This window comes from Oncorhynchus keta, chromosome 1 (genome assembly GCF_023373465.1).
Source record: "Oncorhynchus keta strain PuntledgeMale-10-30-2019 chromosome 1, Oket_V2, whole genome shotgun sequence".
NCBI lineage: Eukaryota > Metazoa > Chordata > Actinopteri > Salmoniformes > Salmonidae > Oncorhynchus > Oncorhynchus keta.
The window spans coordinates 36,563,348-36,585,165 of record NC_068421.1 but is presented as its reverse complement, the minus strand read 5'-3'; the positions used below and the strand labels follow the sequence as shown (position 1 = coordinate 36,585,165).

General features: G+C 44.6%; 2 protein-coding genes across 16 annotated transcripts in view; both read left to right on the top strand.

The window, feature by feature from the left end:
• Window positions 1-2,045, top strand: part of LOC118383788 (E3 ubiquitin-protein ligase TRIP12) — a 52,511-nt gene extending 50,466 nt beyond the window's left edge. For all 15 annotated transcript variants that reach the window (XM_052523499.1, XM_052523489.1, XM_052523484.1 and 12 more), the window contains 3 exons: window positions 36-130; window positions 216-319; window positions 638-2,045. In XM_052523499.1, the coding sequence (XP_052379459.1) occupies window positions 36-130; window positions 216-319; window positions 638-834 (396 nt within the window). In that variant the 3' untranslated portion in view covers window positions 835-2,045. The remainder of the gene's footprint in view (window positions 1-35; window positions 131-215; window positions 320-637) is intronic.
• Window positions 2,046-7,365: 5,320 nt separating this feature from the next.
• LOC118383166 (delta and Notch-like epidermal growth factor-related receptor) overlaps window positions 7,366-21,818 on the top strand; it is an 80,935-nt gene continuing 66,482 nt past the window's right edge. The window contains exon 1 of the mRNA XM_035769793.2: window positions 7,366-7,875. Within this exon, the coding sequence (XP_035625686.2) occupies window positions 7,576-7,875 (300 nt within the window). The 5' untranslated portion in view covers window positions 7,366-7,575. The remainder of the gene's footprint in view (window positions 7,876-21,818) is intronic.

Here is a 21,818-nt window from a genome sequence, read left to right as displayed (position 1 = left end):
TGCTAACCCCTCTATGCTCTCCCATCCACCTGTAGTTGGATCAGCTGCTTTGTGGCAGCAAGTCCGAGACCTGGGACGTCAAGACCCTGATGGAGTGCTGTCGTCCCGACCACGGCTACACGCATGACAGGTCAGCGACCAGACCTACATTGAGTGTAATGTTTAGGACTTGCCAGAGTGCAGTGGTTTGATGTGTTGTCTGTTTCTCTCCACAGTCGTGCTGTTGGGTTCCTGTTTGATGTGCTCAGTAGTTTTGACGCAGAGCAGCAGAGACTCTTCCTGCAGTTTGTCACAGGAAGCCCCAGGCTGCCTGTTGGAGGTGAGTGGTCAGGGATACCTACACACACTCACTCACCATACACACTTGAAGAATTGTTGTGCCTCGAAGATGCGTGGGTCCCGTTCTCTGACTTTGTGGCTTGAACAAGCCCATACTTTGGGTGACATGTTTTCTGACTGCGGAGCATTTTAACTTAAACTGCAGTCATGTCGTGCCCTCGTGCACTTAGTAAAGAAATAGGCACCATAGACCTCAAGAACAGAGAATGGGACGAGGCAAAAGGCATATTAAGTATGTCGAAATCCAACCATGGCTCTGTTTTGATCTGATTCTGAGCATGCAACCTCTCTCCTCCAGGTTTCCGTAGTCTGAACCCGCCGCTGACCATTGTGCGGAAGACTTTTGAGTCAACGGAGAACCCGGACGACTTCCTGCCCTCGGTAATGACCTGCGTCAACTACCTGAAGCTGCCCGACTACTCCAGCATCGAGATCATGCGCAAGAAACTGTTGATTGCGGCCCGAGAGGGCCAGCAGTCCTTCCACCTGTCCTGATCTCGCGGTCTCTCCCATTCAAAATGCCTTCTACAGCAAACCGACCTAATCATGACTTCCTTCTAGTTTTTCTTTTTGTAATCACCTACATCAAGGCAAAATGTGTACAGCCTTCTTGTTAGAGAACGCAGCTTGCAGAAATTAAAAAAGGACTTGATATATATTTGCTGCCCCTGTCTCTCCTACAAAGGCGTTACATGACTCGCAGAACAAAAAATAAATAAAACTGCGAAAAAATTATATCAGTAGTTGAGTAATGTTTAAAAAGAAAAAAATGTGGGTGACATTTTAAATGCATTGCTGTGTGATATTTAAAGGGATGTTTCTTCTCCAGAGTGGTGAATGACATCACTGTGGTGGGGAGGGGAGGTCCATTGAGCAAGCTAGGTTCACTTTAGCTCCAAAGATAATTTGTACAGAAAAATTTGCAGACTTTGCTCATTCTACACATTTGATAGAATAGCTCTTTGTTCTCGTGTCTCCTTTCCCCTTCAGTTTGTCTGTTTGCATTCTGTTCTCGTGTATTATACGGCCCCAATTTGTTGCAATTTGGTTCTGCTTTTCCCCCTCTGTGTGTTTTTGCTTATACATTTTTTTGGAAACGAGAGTTGCAGTTGGTTGACTGCGGGGTAGTGATAAGAGCGTAGTACCTACTCTTTATTTTTTTTTCCTAAATTGAAATTGTTTTTCTGGCCTACAATTACAGAGCTTCAGCTCAAACGTTATAAGAGTTATCCAATGTGTTGGACTTTCATTTTTGCCCTCACTTTGATGGAGTAGTAGTGTGTCTCAGCTGGACCCTGAGGGAGTGCCCTCTGGGAAGACTGATTGGCTGGGCCTTGCGCCGAACCGCCACCCCCAATCCCTGTTGTAGCTGAGAGCACACATTTGGCTGGACTCATTTCATGGCCAGATAGCATTTCAAGTTCATTTATGGAATAAGAGTTTATATGCAGTTTGACGCCCGGTTTGAGGTGGATGTCTGCTTTACCTTTTTTTAATTTTCTAATTTTTTTTCTTGCTGTAGTTTATTTTTTGGCTGCTGGCTTGGAACAAACCGTGGTGTGCACCTGCAGTCTGTGGCCAGGGGAGGGCCCCACTCTGCTCTCCTGGCCTAATCGTTCATGTGCTGGTTTCTAAGATCTGCAATAATTTACTGCATCAGGTTCATGTTTTTACCTGAACATAAAATAAAGTAACTGTTTGACTCATCTGTGTTGTCTTTATTTAATCCATCCTCCTGTTTGTTTTTATCCTCCATCCTGTGGTTTTGACTGATGGGTATAATCCTAGAGGTGATCAATGGGAGTAGGAGTTGCTTGATTCATAACATATCTGATTATATGAGCAGGTGAATACCACAGACCCTACCAATTTAGATGCCATGGTTTATTAAGAGTAGTACTAGAAGGATTGATGTTTCTGTGACTGGTGGACAAAGCCCTTATGTATCAACTGCGTGGATGAAGTAAACACCACAATTTACATTGAAAGGACCGAGTCATTCTAAAGAACTCATCCCCCCTTTTTTTTTAAATTTTTTTTTAGAACCATTGTTAATGTTCTGAGAGGGATATGGATTTGGTCATGACAATTGAGATATACAGTATAGTTTGGTGGCACTTATATTTGTCCTATTTATATATGTAAAATGTTATACTAATAGTGTGAAATGGAAATGCGTTTTTTGTTATCTCAACTTTCCCTGAGACACCCTCAGAGTAGGGTCACGGCCAGGGAGATGCTAGGGGACAGGCAGAGAGGTGGTCTTGAATGTCACCTCTGGAGGAATTTATTTTCCTTTCCTACCCAAGGAGGCTGTTTAACATCTTCCCTTATAAAAAAGGATTGCAGTCAGCGTGCAGAACACTGTTGCATAACTGGGGCGGCAGGTAGACTAGTGGTCAGAGCGTTGGGACAGTAACCGAAAGGCTGCTGGATCGTTCTGCCCCTGAACAAGGCCGTTAACCCACTGTTCCCCGGTAGGCCCTCATTGTCTAGGAATTTGTTCTTAACTGAAAGGTAACAAATAAAATAACTAGGTAGAGCGCAGTATGCTGCAAATATTGCATCCAACCTTGGTTAGCGCGCACTGCCCCGGCCCGCCACGTGAGTCGCTGGTGCGCGATGAGACAAGGACATCCCCACCGGCCAAGCCCTCCCTAACCCGGACGACGCTAGGCTAATTGTGCGTCGCCCCACGGTCCTCCCAGTCGGTTACTGCAGTACAGCGCCCTTAACCACTGCGCCACCCGGGAGGCCTACATTGTAGGATTTTTAATGAATTTATTTGCAAATTATGGTGTTGGCAATGACAGAGGTCAAATGTTTTCTGTAAGTCTTCACAAGGTTTTCACACACTGTTGCTGGTATTTTGGCCTATTCCTCCATGCAGATCTCCTCTAGAGCAGTGATGCTTTGGGGCTGTTGCTGGGCAACACGGACTTTCAACTCCCTCCAAAGATTTTCTATGGGGTTGATATCTGGACACTTGCTAGGCCACTCCAGGACCTTGAAATGCTGTTTACGAAGCCACTACCTCGTTGCCCGGGCAGTGTTTTTGGGATCATTGTCATGCTGAAAGACCCAACTACGTTTCATCTTCAATGCCCTTGCTGATGGAAGGAGGTTTTCACTCAAAATCTCACGATACATGGCCCCATTCACTCTTTCCTTGACAAAGATCAAGTCGTCCTGGTCCCTTTGCAGAAAAACAGCCCCAAAGCATGATGTTTCCACCCCCATGCTTCACAGTAGGTATGGTGTTCTTTGGATGCAACTCAGCATTCTTTGTCCTCCAAACACGACAAGTTGAGTTTTTACCAAAATGTTCTATTTTGGTTTCATCTGACCATATGACATTCTTTCAATCTTCTTCTGGATCATCCAAATGCTCTCTAGCAAACTTCAGACGGCCCTGGACATGTACTGGCTTAAGCAGGGGGACACGTCTGGCACTGCAGGATTTGAGTCCCTGGCGGTGTAGTGTGTTACTGATGGTAGGCTTTGTTACTTTGGTCCCAGCTCTCTGCAGGTCATTCACTAGGTCCCCCCTTGTGGTTCTGGGATTTTTGCTCACCGTTCTTGTGATCATTTTGACCCCACGTGGTGAGATCTTGCGTGGAGCCCCAGATCGAGGGAGGTTATCAGTGGTCTTGTATGTCTTCCATTTCCTGATAATTGCTCCCACAGTTGATTTCTTCAAACCAAGCTGCTTACCTATTGCAGATTCAGTCTTCCCAGCCTGGTGCAGGTCTACAATTTTGTTTCTGGTGTCCTTTGACAGCTCTTTGGTCTTGGCCATAGTGGAGTTTGGAGTGTGACTGTTTGAGGTTGTGGACAGGTGTCTTTTATACTGATAACAAGTTCAAACAGGTGCCATTAATACAGGTAACGAGTGGAGGACAGAGGAGCCTCTTAAAGAAGAAGTTACAGCTCTGTGAGAGCCAGAAACCTTGCTTGTTTGTAGGTGACCAAATACTTATTTTCCACCATAATATGCTAATTCGTTAAAAATCCTACAATGTGATTTTCTGGATTTTTTTTCTCATTTTGTCTGTCATAGTTGAAGTGTACCTATGATGTAAATTACAGGCCTCTCATCTTTTTAAGTGGGAGAACTTGCACAATTGGTGGCTGACTAAATACTTTTTTGCCCCACTGTATATACAGGGGGGTTACCTGTTCAGAGTCGATGTGCGGGGGCACCGGTTAATTGAGGTAAAATGTACTTGCAGATAGTTATGGGTAACCATTTGATTAGATGTTCAGGAGTCTTATGGCTTGGGGGTAGAAGCTGTTTAGACCTAGAATTGGCACTCCAGTACTACTTGCCGTACGGTAGCAGAGAGAACAGTCTATGACTAGGTCGGCTGGAGTCTGACAATTTTTAGGGCCTTCCTCTGACACCGCCTGGTATAGAGGTCCTGGAGGGCACGAAGCTTGGCCCCAGTGATGTACTGGACCGTACGCACTACCCTCTGTAGTGCCTTGCGGTCGGGGTTGAGCAGTTGCCATACCAGTCAGTGATGTAACCAGACAGGATGCTCTCGATGGTGCACCTTTTGAGGATCTGAGGACCCATGCCAAATCTTTTCAGTCTCCTGAGGGGTAATAGGTTTTGTTGTGCCCTCTTCACAACTGTCTTGGTGTGCTTGGACCATGTTAGTTTGTTGGTGATATGGACACCAAGGAACTTGAAGCTCTCAACCTGCTCCACTGCAGCCCCGTCGATTAGAATGGGGACATGCTCGGTCCTCCTTTTCCTGTAGTCCACAATCAACTCCTTAGTCTTGGTTATGTTGAGGGATAGGTTGTTATTCTGGCACCACCCGGCCAGGTCTCTGAACTCCTCCCTATAGGCTGTTTCGTCGTTGTCGGTGATCAGGCCTACCACTGTTGTGTCATCGGCACTTAATGATGGTGTTGGAGTCATGCCTGGCCATGCAGGCATGAGTGAACAGAGAGTACAGGAGGAGACTGAGCACGCACCACTGAGGGTCCCCCGTGTTGAGGATCACCATGGTGAATGTGTTGTTACCTACCCTTACCACCTGGGGGTAGCCCGTCAGGAAATCCAGGATCCAGTTGCAGAGGGAGGTGTTTAGTCCCAGGGTCCTTAGCTTATGCCAAATGATGTCACTGAATTGCCAAAGCATGCTTTAAAAAAGAACCAAACTCTTTCAGATTTTGTAAATGTGTATCCTTGTACTCCCGCCTGTAATTTCACTGATTTCATGCACATGCATATTGCACACCCCATCTACATCCTACTTAGGCCCAGTGGATATGTATTGTGTGTGAGGGGCCGAGTCCAGTCAGCTAGCAGATAAGTTGGCTTCAGCACAGTACCTGGCTCTCTGTGAGATGAGTAAAGTGGTTGAGCTGACAGATTTACTGGCCTGTGTAAAGACTCATTATGGAAATGGGAGAGTTGGGACTCGGGTGGGCTGACGGTCTATTAACGACCACCGTACTTTATATCGACCACACTGCATGGTCACATGACATGGCGACGGAGTCACTTTCTGAGGTAGCTGCCTGCAAAGGCTTTTTACTTACCGAAATTAAGGTCATGAATCATACCAACCTTATGAGATTCAATTCAGGTAGATTAAATTCAGGTAGAGGGAATATTTATTGTACTTCCTAAATGGCACCCTATTCCCTACATAGCGCACAACTTTTGACCAGAGCCCATAGGCCACTATAAGTAGTAGGAGGGTGCCATTTGGGACACAATCTTAGTCTTTGGGGAACGGTTCAGTTAGGCTTCTAAAACTCCCGAAAACTCCTGATTGAGAAAATTCTCATAACCTGTCTGTTATATTTATTATGCAAATGTATTTATTTAGATTCTTGTCACTTGCTAAGGTTTTATTACTCCATGAAGAGTAGAGCCATTCATAGGCAGAGTTTGGTGGATGAGCATGGTGAGAGGTACAGTAGTTCATGAACTGACCTCTGGGCTCATCTTTGAAGGTGATGGAGAGACAAGAGTCACAGACATTACAGCTATAATGACTGTCAAGTGTTCAGGTACCTAGGGATCGCCATGGGAACGAACTGGTTGCTGAGTAATTGAGAGTATTTGAAGAGAGGGGGTATTGTTTGGATTTTTGCTCTGATTACTTTTTTCAGTACACATTTTTTATTTTCCTTTTTCATACAATACAAAACGGAAACATTCAAAAGACAACATACAGACGAACACAAACATCAACGACATCACACCTGCTCAGACCCACCTGTTCTCACCCCTATCTCCAGTGCCTGCACTACTCTCCGCCACACGTCCTCAAATTGAGTTCCTCTTTGTCGCCCACGCTCTTTCAATATTTAGATAATGAAGCATATGATTTTTCCATTGTCTTAACGATGGAGGATTGGTTGATTCCCAGTTTTTAAGTATCAGATTTTTCAGGATAATTGACAAGAGTATCGTTCAACCCGACGGATATCTCACTGCACCCTCATGTGATGTCTTGAAATATGCAGACAGACAGATTAAAAGCACATTTACATTGTAATACTTCTGACCAGCCAACTTTCTAACTCCGCCCATAACTTTTGGACTTTATAGCATTAGCAGAATGCATGGATTATTGAGTCATTGTTAGTTTTACTTTTAAAACACGACTGTTGCTGTGCTGTAGAGTTTGTGAATTGTCTCTTGTATAATACTGGATTAAGGGAACATTTTCATTAAGTGTCATTTCGTTTTTTAGTGCTTTGAAAAGCACATACTTTGCAACATTCCAAATGTGAATTGTGACCAGATTTATTTAGCTGAAACTTTGGGGTCAAACTAGTAGAAATGGGCATGCCAGGTCCAAGGAGAGGGTATGAATGATGACACTGTGTGTGTGCGTGCTTCCATGTGCATGTGTGCTCGCAGCTGTGTGTTTGTACGTGTGCGGCTATGTGTGCGTGCAGGAGATAGGGCGAGAGAGAGACTGTCGTCATCTGTCGTCACAATGAATCAGAGCGATGGCGGGAGCTTGCCCCCTCCTCAGTCTCCTCGCCAGCCAGTCAGCTCGCTTGCTCAGTCGCAGTGCACACAGCCAGTCTACAGCATCCCTACCAGCCTGCCTCTCACACTCACACACTCTCCATTCAGCTCCCTCATCCACAAACACAGATAGCAGAGCGACCAGCAGCTTACTCACTGAGCCAGAGCTAAGAGGAACAGAGAGCGCAGAGAGGGAGTGACAAATAAGGTTTATACGTACATAAGAGAAGATGAGGATGCCTGTGGCCGCGCAGCGCCCCCTCTACCTCCTCCTGCTTCTGCTGAGTGCTGGGGGTGGGGGTTTCTCCTCCCCCCTTGATCTGGAGCCCCCTGTTCCGGAGGCGGCTGCCCCGGCTGAGGCTGACCCCACCCAGGCCACTCCCCTGCCTGACCCCTGTGAGGGACGGCCCTGTCTCAACGGAGGTGCCTGCTCGGCCCAACCCTCCGACCCAGAGAAAGAGGACACTCTGCCCAATACCTGGGCTTACAGCTGCACCTGCACCTCCGGCTTCTCCGGACGCAACTGTGAGGTGAGCCTGACCCACCTGCCTGTGTCTGTCTGTCTCTGTCTGATATTATCCTGCTTGGTTCTATTATATTTGGACTGTTGATATCGATACAACATAATCTGCACTTCTCTTTCTGTCTTCTCCCTTGACGATGGTTTTTAATGGCAGCATGTGCTGTGAGCGAGATGTGAAGAGGAGTGTTGCGTTGCTGTGGCAACAGGAGTAGAGAAGAGTAGCGGAGTAGGAGACAACCAAGCGTCACAGGCTGAGCAGGATTATCATTGAGTTGTTCATAGTTAGAGGCATGTCGTTCATCAGCCTGAAAACTGACGGTGTCAATGAAATACATTGAAATACAATATTCTGTGTATTTGTGTGTGTGTGTTTGGTTCACAAAGATAGTAAAACAAGGAAAGTTCTGACATTTGACTGTTCGACACAAGGAGAAAGTCAATTTTAGGCTTAAGGGTTAAGTTTAGGGTTAGGCTTAGGGGTTTGGGGTTAAGGTTAGGGTTATGTTAAGGGTTAGGTTTAGCGTTAGGTTTAGCGTTAGGTTTAAGGTTAGGGGTTAAGGAAAATAGGATTTTGAATGAGAATCAATTCTTTGGTCCCCACAAGGATAGTAAAACAAACATGTGTGTCTTAGGGTGTGTGTGTGTGTGTGTGTGTGTGTGTGTGTGTGTGTGTGTGTGTGTGTGTGTGCGTGCGTGCGTGCGTGCGTGCGTGCGTGCGTGCGTGCGTGCGTGCGTGCGTGCGTGCGTGCGTGCGTGCGTGCGTGCGTGCGTGCGTGTATGGCCTACAACTACTGGCATTGATTGGGCCATTTATTCTATTATAGAGAACTGTTATCAATAAATGTGATCTCCTACGATTGGTATAGTTGTCATTCAATAACCATTGAATTTTGTGACGATTCCTCACATCAGCGAGAAAATAACTTGACCAGTTATTCAAACAACTTTACCATCTTTGCCAGTGGTAGAGGTGATGCGCTTGAATAAATGACACGTGTGACGACACGTCTGAGTGGATGCCCTGAATGGTTGGGCTTTTTTCCTATGGAAAAGTCCAATGTCCTTGCTTCACATACCACTTGTCAGAATGACCTAAATAGCAGAATGTGTTTAGCATTTCAATCCTACCTAACCCAGTTCTGTGTAGTATTCCTCAAGGAAACTTAGCCTCAGAGTTGACTCAACTATTCACTGCATGTAGTGAATACTGCGGGAGTTACAGTAGCAATAGGACTCATTCTCGTGTAAGAGAGTGCATCCACAAACGACAAACAGCAGCCAGCATCATTGTATCTCATAACCAAACTACCAAGGTGACTCAGGGACCTTATTACTGCCTCCTTGGCTGTCCTTGTTTCCTACTCCTGGAATAGAAATGGAGAGGGCATCAGCTGCCGTTTGTTACTGTCACAACCACTCCGCTCCTCCACGCCACAGGCCCGCCACTGCCTGCCTATGAGAGCAACTCTTTGGGGAGTAATTGATTTTTCTTTTCCTGTCCCATTCATCCCCTCTTTCTCCATGGCAACTTGAGTAGCAGTCAATAGGGATTCGGTAAGCGACGGGACACACTGGCTTTGCATCCTTCCTCCGTGCATCAGACTCGCACCACAGATGGAACTGGGGAGCGAGAGAGAGAGAGAGAGAGAGAGAGAGAGAGAGAGAAGAGAAAGAGATGATTGACAATAAGAAACTGTGAGGGAATCAGTCAAACATCCCACCCTAAAGGAATCGTTTGTCAAGAGCTCAAGAGTTTAGGAGACTAAATCCGTGCTGGAGAGTAGGAGAAGAAGGTGAGATTTGATCTCGGAGGATGTGCCATTGATCGATAGTGTCAGAGTCAGTTATGGGCTTCCGAGTGGCGCAGTGGTCTAAGGCACTGCATCTCAGTGCAAGAGGCGTCACTACAGTCTCTGGTTTGAATCCAGGCTGTATCACATCCGGCTGTGATTGGGTGTCCCATAGGGCGGCCACAATTGGCCCAGCATCATCCGGGTTTGGCTGGGCTTGGCAGTCATTGTAAATAAGAATTTGTTCTTAACTGACTTGCCTAGTTAAATATATATATATATTTAAACCATCATGTCTCATCCTGAACTGGTTCAGATGGGAGTTATGGAAAGACTGGGTATCTAATCTAATCTAGATAAACCATTCCATTTTCACAAATCAAGCACAGAGAAGCTGTGCTGGGCTGGCCAGGATATGCATACACCATAGTTGCTGGGGAATCGTACTGGAAAGGACAATGTTTTAAATAAGAGCCAGCCCAGTATAGTTCAGGTCGGCCATATAGTGTGAATCAAGTGTTCAGTAGTTGTTTGTTTACCTGAACCTCTACCCACTCTAGTCTGTACTTATAGCTATAACCTGGTCCAATAGGGTTTGCTCCTTGTTGCCAGGTGAGATTTCTCCTGCTTGTGTATCCGTAAGTTATTTGCCCATGAGTCTCCAGGGCCATGGCTTATTCATTAATGAAAGACTGGTTGTGCTCTGATAGATGTGCTAAGATCCTCTACAATCAGGTTGTGTGTCAGTATCAGGGACTCTGTAGAGTGTATCACTCCCTAAAGACGAGCACACAAGCAGCTCTTATTGGATTGTTCAGCCTTTCAGCATTATGAGACACTGAATAGTGTATTGTTGAGCTGGGTACACTTAATCTCATTGCCCCAGCATTTCGTGTTTACCATTACAAAGTATACCTCTCTATGAGTATTTTTGTGTTTACCATTACAAAGTATACCTCTCTATGAGGTCACTCACTTCCAATGATTCCTAGCGAGGATTTTCTTTGAGCTCTGCACTTTTCTGAAGATTGTGTGGAGGCTTATCATTAATGGAAGCTGTTTGAGCTGGTTCCAGTGGCAGGTGGCTCTATTTACCCACAACCACTAGTTAAGGGTGTTGTGTATCACAGCTCTGAATGTTTTCTGAATCTCGAAGTTGAGAGGAGTTTGTGCACCCTACATTCTTAGAAAAAAGGGTTCCAAAAACAGTTCTTTGGCTGTCCACAAAGGATAACCTTTTTTTTGGTTCCAGGTTGAACCCTTTTGTGTTCCATGTAGAACCCTCTGTGGAAAGGGTTTCATATCGAACCCAAAAGGGTTCTACCTGGAACCAAAAACCATTCTTCAATTGATTCTCCTATGGGGACAGCCGAATAACCCTTTAGGTTATAGATAGCACCCTCCCAGCACCCATAACGGCTCCCTGCTGCTCCTCAGTCCCCCTCACTACCGGGGGGTCACTCAGTCCCCCTCAGTCCCCTCTCCTATGCACAGGGTCCTGCAGAATACTAACATGTGGGATACTAGGAGAAGGGACTGTCCATAGTGAGTGGTGGTTGTGATCTGCTTGTACAGAGTCTCTGGGCTGCTGCAGATACAGAGCTACGGCATATTTTCTAGCGTTTCAGCGCCATCCGGTTAAGGAGAGCTCAAGATGCATCGCCACACAGCCCTTTGGTCTCGGTCTGAGCTGCTTTGATATCCCCTGCTTGTTAGGGAAGCAGAAAGATAGAAGCCACAAGGAATATGGTAATACCCACACAGCTTTTTATCCCAAAACTGCAGAGGGAGTACTCATGACAGCATTTACAGGATCATTGCAGTATCGTCGAGAGACTGTGGCACAGGGAATGTATGGTGTTGTGTTTTGGGAGACGGCGTCATCTTTATCATCAGATCATAATGTTTTGATTGGAATTGATGTTGTTTTATTCCAGTGCTGACAAGCCAGATAAGACTGCTTGCGGTCTGAGAGTTAATCAGCAGGTTGAACAGGAGATGGTCATGCTCACTCTCTCCCCCTGCTAGTCAACTGTGGTCTGTGTGCGTGCTTGTGTGTAAAGGTTGGATGTGTGGAGAGTCAGTGCTAAAGGAGTCAGTATGCTTCAGCTTGGCTGGCACCTAGCCGAAGTCGGCTTGGTGAACCGAACAAGAGTGATCGCACACTCCCTTAAAATACCTTTGCTTGGAAAACCAGAGACGCCGTAGCCAGTATACACTAGTCAGAATTAATCTAAGATAACTCAAGAAATCTGTCATTCATTTTGACGTTTTTGCCGAGTATATCTTAGTCGCGCAATTTTACATCTAACGAATATGTTTGGTGCAGTATTACTCAATGAAGAAATGTTCATGAAAACAAGCCGTCTCTCTTTGAATGACATTGAAGAATCCCTACTGTAGACCAATCACTGACGAAGGGGCGAAGACTTCGTATACCGACTTCGTATACCGACTTTGGCTATCGACTTGGTAACCAACTTCGTATACCGACTTCTGCTTGCCTCTAGAATAAATGTTGTGTGCCCGAACAGCCCAAAGAAAACTTACCAAAGTCCAAAACGAACAGAAACGTCACAAAATGTCACCATAATATTTGCACAAACTCTTCCAACCTGCTTCAGCTGGGAAGCATGTGGACACCTTAGGGGGCTGAGCACGCATCTATGGGGGGACCCCGTGTTGAGGGTCAGCGTGGTGGAAATGTTGTTACCTACCCTCACCACCTGGGGTCTGCCCGTCAGGAAGTATAGGATCCAGTTGCAGAGGGAGATTTCAGACCCAGGGCCCTGAGCTTAATGACAGTATTCCTCTTATCCAGGTGGGATGGGGCAGAGTGCTGCGCAATGGCGATTGCATCACCCATGGATCTCTTTGGGTGGTATGCAAATTGTAGTGGGTCCACGGTGTCAGGTAAGGTTGATCTATACAGTCCTAGTATCCCCCTGAACATTAGCAGCAGGGAGTATGAGTCCTACTGTCTGCAAGGCAGACAGCTGCAGACTGACAGTTCTGGACTGAAACACCTCATTCTGCAGCCCTGCAGCTCTGCAGACGGTCTCCTCCTGTCACTCACCCATTTGTCCTACAAGAAATAGAACAGCAGCATGGAACATTCTAGACTACAGCACCCCTTGGGTATTCTACTCTCCTTGTCTCGCTCTCTACATTTTCTTCCTTTCATTTCCTCTCTCCCTCTTGCCCTCTTTATCTGAGTTTTATCTCACTCTGAAGTATCTTATCCCCTCTTTTTTTCTCTCAGCCTTTGTTTGTTCGGTTTGGCATATAGAAGCTCGTATTTTAGTGAGTCATTTCTCTATACATCCTGGTAGCGAATGTGCAGATCAGAAAGAAATATGTTGTTAATGCTAATTTTGAAAAACTCCCGAAATATACATACCAACAATGCAGTATCGGTCACCGAATACAATGAATGACCTTTTTTTAGCCATCATCAATCATCAATAAATTCATATTCAGTGTGATGTCCTCTCAATCTGATGTTGCCCATATTTCTCTGAAGAGAGCGCTCACTCTGCCAATTGCCTTGCTCATTTCCACATCACACATCACCTGCCCTTTTGATCTTGAGGAAACGTTGTGGCTGAGAGAGGTCTATGCATATAGATATGGCCAATATGGCCTTCATTGCCAACCTTAATAGGCTCTGTGATGTTGTGCTACAATAAACCAAATCTAACCTGGCAACCTCACAACCCATCCCAATATGACCTGGTTGCCAGACTATTATTCAATGACAAACGTTAGGGAATTTGGCTAAAAGCTCCAGCTGATCTGGAACTCAGACACCACCCTTTCTGATCTCATCCTATATTGGTGCTGTTGTCAGGTCAATGTCAGTCCGGGTGCGGGATGGAGGAGGACTGAAGAGAAGATGACTCTTTTTGTCTGTTGTCACAGGACACAGAGATGTGTCTTTTTGCTCTGTCCTAGATAGAGAAAGGCTCTTTTGCCTGGTGTGTTTAGGTTTCTGCTCTGTCTGTCCTAAGCGCTATTTATATCCTCTACGGCCCTAAGCTTTGCGTCACAAGGCTGGGGGTAAAACGCATGCTGCTCTTACTTAGCAAGTACTCACCCTTTACCCTCTGTCCATCATGGTCATTAGTATACATGCCTCCTAATAATCATCAGTCATATTGTGTTTACCTGTGTGTGTGTGTGTGTGTGTGTGCGTGCGTGCGTGCGTGCGTGCGGGCGTGCGGGCGTGCATGCGGAGACTGATACCACCAGCGAGTGTGTGTCATCCTCACCTGTACTTTTGCCCTTCGTTCATCCCGGGGAGGGTGTCTCTTAGCAACAGTGCAGCCAAATCTGCCTGCCGTCTCCACTGAGTTATAGCTTACACACACAGAAACATAGACAGGCATGCAGACACACACACACACACAGATCTGAGCTGATGACAGTTTATCAGTCAACATAACAGCATTTAATGAGGCGGTGTGGGATGATACCCAGTCTGTTCTGTGTATTGGAGTACGTCCTGAACAGCTTTGCTGAGTCCCTGAGACACTAAATGGGGGCTTAATCTAAAGGAGGCCTGTTGTTTTACCTCAAATACCAAACACTCCATCTGCGGTGTCGATGGCAGACGATGAAAGAGGCCCCGTGAGGAGACCGACACTAATATATATGCCATGTAGCAGACGTTTCTATCCAAAATGGCTTACAGTCGTACGTGCCTACATTTTACAGGCCCTGGGAATTGAACTCACAACCCTGACGTTGCTAATGCCATGCGCTACCAACTGAGCCATACAGGATCACAAGGACAAGCAGGCCGACATATACACAACAAAAATTGGAACGGCACTGTTGTTCATCTGAAGTTCTTTATCTGATTGGTGTATCCTCCAAAATGACACGTTCATCCAACCTATTCTATTGAATTAGTCTGAAATGAAATAATGAACTTGACAGATCAATGTGATCTCTCTCAGAAGAGTTGGAGAAGTGGCCTGTTGGCGGTGTGGCCTTCAGTTTGTTCTTTTTGGCCACCAGTATGTGGTGGCAGAATTTGCGTTGAGCCATTGTAGCTTCTCAAGGGACATGTTCTGCGTTGGACTGTGATGTCATGCCTTTCATAGACTCCTGGTATGTCTGCACCCTAACACAAGGCCATTGTGTCCCGGAACTGTTGCTCGTATAAAATAACCGTTGTGTAAACAATATGATTGTATTATTACCTCCAACTACATAAGTGTCACCATTTATTCTTTGCGTTCTTCCCTGTGAAGTCAGAGATAGATCTCCCCTGCAGCTGCTTGAGTCAATATCTTACTATTATATCATTATATAGTCTCTGCCTTCATCTTTGGATCGAGTTTTCAACAAGAGACAGTGAATGTCATTCCAGGTAATGTGATCTGTTTTGGTATTCTTTTTCATGATTATATGTTCCCTGCCAGCACTGAATCTTAAATGATATCTGCATAAATACTGTGATCCTGAAGAGCCTGGGAAGGTTTCAACTGATGAGCTGGTCAACATTTGGCTACAATGTTGTAACCAGTTAATATGAAAGTCTTGTGTAAAGAAGGTGTTTGGAGTCATTATTTCATGTTATGGAACAAACTTAATATCTTGATTAACAGGAAATGGATTTCTATATGGAACTCTATGAACTCAAATACCTCATGTAGAAAGTGTTCAATACTTGGAATACTATTGGAGGTATTGTATCGAATCTTTTCCATATGTATTACATTCCCTAAATCCCATAGCCACATTTCAAAGGTAGGTACAGTCTCCAATACTCCTAAATTGCTAAATTAGCCTTTTGGCTAATAGAGTACAAAGAGAGACAACCTTCCCCTCCTGGTTATTCCCATCAACTGTACCAAACAGAGCGATCAATGGGTCTGGGGCTAGAACTCCATTGAAGGCATTAGATACGTTTAAAAAAATGAGAGCGCAGTAAGCATGGAACTTAGGACATGTCCAGAATAAGTGGGTCAACGTCCCCTCATCCTGCTTGCACCTCTCACACAGTGGTGAGGTGTCCGGGAATATTTTATTCAGTTTTACTTTTGAGTAATGTAACCTGTGTATCACCTTAAACTGTACAGGGTTGTGTCTGGCATTCACTGAACTGTGATTTATATTCATGATAGCTTGTTCCCAGTCCTCATCTGAGATTTCTGAACCAAGTTATTGTTCTCAAGCCCTTTTAATCATGTCTGTGGATACCTCTATGTGGGCCTGTCGAACATCATACAGTCTAGAGACCGACCCTTTTGAATGGGGTTTGACAAGGATCAAGATATCTAATGTAGGATTATTTGGCTTAATGCCACACTGTGGGATATGTGTCCTTAAGAAATTCCTGATTTGGAGGTATCTGAAAAAAATGTGTTGTTGACATGTTAAACTTACCCTGTAATTGTTGAAATGAAGCTAACTGACCATCAATGTATAAATGACCAATTGTTGTGAGCCCCTTCTCCCTCCACTGTGAAAACACCACATCATCCAATGCAGGGTTGAAAGCATTATTCAGGCATGTTGGGCTGTCATGTATACAGTGGGTATGTTAAGAAAATACCTAATCTGTTTCCAGATCCTAAGAGTGTGACAAATGACTGGATTAGCGTCATAAGTGGCTTTTTTCCCACACATGATGGACTATTAACAAGTGCAGGGAGTGAGGAACGTTGACAGGAGACCTGCTCAATCAAAAGCCATGCAGGCATATCCTTCTGTCTCATCGCAGGTAAGCTTTCCCTCCAGAAAGACACAATGTTCAGATTAGCAGCCCAATAATACAGTTTAAAGTGAGGAAGGCCAAAGCCCCCCTCTATCTTGTACTTGCATAAATGCTTCTTTGAAATTCTGGCTGCCTTGTTACCCCATAAAAATGGAATTACTATTGAATCCAGTATCTTAAAATAGCTTTGTGGTATGAAATTGCATAGACATTGGAAGAGGTAAAGAAACCTGGGTAGGACAACCGTTTTAATAGTGTTTATACAACCAACCAGAGAGAGAGGCAGTTTTCCAAAAATCTATATTTTGTTTAAGCTGATAAATGTTCATGTCCCAATTCGCTTTCAATAGCTGATCAAGGTCTCGTGTCACTACAATTCCAAGGCTTGTGAACTTGTTCATCACTGTTCTAAATGGAGTAGATTGCAGAAATTGCATATCCACAGGCCATGATATCGGCATCAATTCGCTTTTTTGACAGTTTATCTTGTAGCCAGAGAAGGAGCAGAATGTATTTATCAAGTTAAGCATTTTTTAATATCCTGCGGATCCTGCGGATCTGTTACTATTTTACCCTTCTTGACTTTTATTTTGTGAATAGCTCCAGATGCCTGTACATGCCATAGCTGTCTTGTTAATAATTTATATGGTATGTCACCCAGTTAAAAATAACTTTGTTGCGTTCTAGAAAGTAAAGAGCCCACCCGTTTGGAGAGGATGGTATTGTATTCATATTTCAACGTTGTGATCTTCTCAAGGACTGCAATCGAGGAATTCGTCCCAAAAACTTTCTCTTGTTCCCCTAACTCTCTTTCAATTTCTATCAGCCTAGTATTGGCGCGTTTCTTCCTCTCCGATGTGTAAGAAGTAACGTAACCTCTAATCACAGTCTTTAGAAATTCCCAAGGAAAAGGGCTTCTTCAAATACTGACAAAAGTCTCAGGTATGGTCTAAGTCGCCGACCTGTAGACATCTTGTGGAGTTTCAGCACCATGGACAGGAGAGTGGTCCGTAATTAGAATAGGGTGATAGGTAACCGATGCAGCTGCTGAAATTACTTTGGAGTCCAACAGAAAATAGTCAATTCTGGAATATGATTTATGAACTGACGAAAATAAAGAATAATCCCTATCTGTTGGGTGTGTCAGTCTCCAAATATCGGCAATGTTAATTAAGGTTTGTCATCAATGTATTTAGACAGACACTGGGCATTTGATTGTTGAAGTGACCTTGATAGCTGTTTATCTAAAAGAGGATCTAACGTACAGTTAATGTCCCCTCCAACAATAACACTTGCATCCGAGATATTTGGTATGGCCTTAAATACCCTTTCAAAAAATAATGGATCATCGAAGTTGGGTCCATATAAATTGACCAAGGTTACTGGTTTCGAATTCAGTGTACCAGCCACAATAATATACCGACCATTAGGATCTGAAATCGAGGATGAGTAAACAAAATGAATATTTTTCCTTGCTACCCCTCTCGCTTTTGCATCATAGTTAGACTGGTATATCTGACCAATCCAGCCGACTCGTAGCTTGGCTTGAGCGAAGCGTTTAATATGAGTTTCTTGAAGAAGCACTATGTCAGCGCCCAGTGATTTAAGATGAGAAAAAAACCTTAGCTCGTTTCACGATATGCCCTAAACCATTACAGTTCCAGCTGACTATCTTTATTCTACCAGGTCTACTCTGTGCTCTGTCACTATGTGGCATTTCTTATTTTAGAGCAAATTGTTGCTGTCATACAAAGCCCCAAAGACAAACGTCCCGCAGTGCCAGAGCTTGTCATGCCACCTGTATTAATAAACGTCAACATAAAATACAGACCCCCTCCCCCTCCCGTCCCTCCTCCCGTCCCTTTACTGAGTGACTTCCCCAAACAAAGCACTCCTTGACTAACACACAAACCGTAGGGTGTCTAGACCTACAGCTTCAACTAACTCGTCATCTATAGATGCTCCGCATATAAACAAATATTAAATAACACTTAACTCTCACGTTAGGGGGTGAAGTGGCGCTAAAACATGATAGGCTAAACAATGCTATATAAGCCATAACATCTCACCCATCATATAAGTCTCAATTTCTGATCTTCTGATCGAAAAGACATAGGCAGGAAATTCAAACACATTCCTGGCCTGTATTTGGTCATTTAGCCGGTTGACACGGCCGTTCGGTATCCTCAGCCAGGGAGCCGTTCGGTATCCTCAGCCAGGGAGCCGTTCGGTATCCTCAGCCAGGGAGCCGTTCGGTATCCTCAGCCAGGGAGCTTTTGCTTGACAAGAACAGATTAGCCTCATTTAGCCTCCCTGGTCTGGGGATAGTGCAGCCGTACAATGAATGGCATTGGTGGCGCGCCCCTGTCCGGCTTCGTTGCCTGTGATCTGTGTGCGCGGTCGATCAGGATGGCCGTTGTGAAGTGTTCACTCCCCTGCAATGACTGTATCAGCCCCCGAGACAAATGTGAAAAAATTCAAGGGGTCTGAATACTTTCCGAAGGCACTGTATAAACACTGAGTGTTCAAAACACCATGAACACCTGCTCTTTCCATGCTCTTTCCATGTAGATAAAGGGGAGAGACAGGTAAAATAAGGATTTTTAAGCCTTGAGACAATTGAGACATGGATTGTGTATGTGTGCCATTTGTGCCATTTGGGATATAGTAAAAAAAACTATTACGCATTCCTGCACCTGTCTCCTGAATCATTGTTACCAACATGACACAAGCTAAGGCTTAACAGGGCTCTTTTGTGGTATTTTTACTGTCTGTCTGTCAGGCAGCAGGGAGGAGTAGGTATATAGGTCAGAGTGAACAGGCATCTCATATATCAATCATTATGGTGTATGAAATAGATCTTCACCCAGGCCAGCTGTGATGGGCTCTCCTCCATTTAGCAGAGGAGCTCTGGGAGCGAGTGACTGGGCATAACCGTGTGTCGACTGTGTGTGGATGTTACATACTGATTAACTGTAGCAAACAGAAACGAGCAAGACATAAAAAGTAATTGTCTGCTCGTCTGCTCAAATGCGCACACACACACACACACACGCGCGCACGCACACACACACACACACACACACACACACACACACACACACACACACACACACACACACACACACACACACACACACACACACACACACACACACACACACACACACACACACACACACACACACACACACACACACACACACACACACACACACACACACACACACACACACACACACACTTCATCCCAGTCAAAATAGGTTTATTCCAGCTTTTGCTATTCAGCTATCCCCAGTACAGTGTGCCTAAAGAGACAGCCAGGTAATGATCTGTGAGGTCACCACACTATGCCCAGAGAGACACGTCAGACTCTGGTATAAATAGACCACTGCTGACAGCCCACCCCTAAACTCCTCATCTCCTAATTCTCTTCCTCTGTTCTCTCTTCCTCGCCCCCTCTTCTCCCTCTGCCTCTCTCTTACTCTGTTATCTCTCTCTTTTGTTCTCTCTCTCGTTCTCTCTCTGTACTCTCAATTATTGCTCTTGCTGTCTACCTCTTTCATCCTCTCCCATCTCTCTTTCTCTCTTTCTTTCTTGCACAACCTTGCTCCCTTTCTCTCTCCTTCCCCATAAGTATACCTCTTGATCCCCTCTTTTGGCTGGTAATATACATGTGGGTTGATTGGGTGGGATTGTGACCTCATTTGTGGTGATCTATTGGAGGAGTAAGGGATCTTTACATAAGAATGTCTTACAGTATACGTGTTATTTCTAACGAGGGTTGATTTATCATGCACATGATGTCTTTTTAGTCGTGGTGATGAAACTCTAGAGCACGACAATTGAGGAAAGAGGGGAAGAGATCAAGTGAGATTGGAAACGAGGAGGGAAGAAGGGAGACAGGACATTACAGTTTTTTCCAATTGCTAATATGCATTGGTCAAAACTGAAGTCACATTGTCGAAACTCTTCACACAGTCAGTGAAACAGTGTATGTGGACCAAACTGTGAATTATTTTTCATTACTTTCACACAAAATGCATTCAATGACCACATCCTCTGAAATCCATGAACTATTTTCTCATCCATACTCCACCACCTGCAAAAACTATATATTTGCAGCACGTTTTCAAATGCAACACACTGTTTCCAAAACTGTTAAAAACACATTCAAAACAGAATGATGGCAAATGTCGTGCATTTCTGCAGTAACTAGTTTGAAACATTTTCCAGATTTTGTTGCCTTACAACCTGGAATTAAAATGGATTTTTGGGGGGTTTGTATCATTTGATTTACACAACATGCCTACCACTTTGAAGATGCAAAATATTTTTTCTTGTGAAACAAACAAGAAATAAGACAAAAAAAAACTAAACATTTGAGTGTGCATAACTATTCACCCCCCAAAGTCAATACTTTGTAGAGCCACCTTTGCAGCAATTACAGCTGCAAGTCTCTTGGGGTATGTCTTTATAAGCTTGGTACATCTAGCCACTTGGGTTTTTGCCTATTCTTCAAGACAAAACTGCTCCAACATCTTCAAGTTGGATGTGTTCTGCTGGTGTACAGCAATCATTAAGTCATACCACATATTCTCAATTGGATTGAGGTTTGTGCTTTGACTAGGCCATTCCAAGACATTTAAATGTTTCCTCTTAAACCACTCAAGTGTTGCTTTAGCAGTATGCTTAGGGTCATTGTCCTGCTGGAAGGTGAACCTCCATCCCAGTCTCACATCTCCTGAAGGCTGAAACAGGTTTCCCTCAAGAATTTCCCTGTATTTAGCCCTATCCATCATTCCTTCAATTCTGACCAGTTTCCCAGTCCCTGCCGATGAAAAACATACCCACAGCATGATGCTGCCACCCCCATGCTTCACTGTGGGGATGATATTCTTGGGGTGATGAGAAGTGTTGGATTTGTGTCAGACATAGCGTTTTCCTTAATGGCCAAAAAGCTAAATTTTTGTCTCATCTGACTATAGTACCTTCTTCCATATGTTTGGGGAGTCTACCACATGCCTTATGGCGAACACCAAACGTGTTTGCTTATTTTTTCTTTAAGCAAGGGCTTTTTTTCTGGCCACTCCTCCGTAAAGCCCAGCTTTGTGGAGTATAAGGCTTAAAGTGGTACAGATACTCCAATCTCCGCTGTGGAGCTTTGCAGATCCTTCAGGGTTATCTTTGGTCTCTTTGTTGCCTCTCTGATTAATGCCCTCCTTGCCTGGTCTATGAGTTTTGGCGGGCCGCCCTCTCTTGGCAGGTTTGTTGTGGTGCCATATTCTTTTCATTTTTGAATAATGGATTTATTGGTGCTCTGTGGGATGTTCAAAGTTTCACATATTTCTTTATAACTCAACCCTGTACTTCTCCACAACTTTGTCCCTGACCTGTTTGGAGAGCTCCTTGGTCTTCATGGTGCCGCTTGCT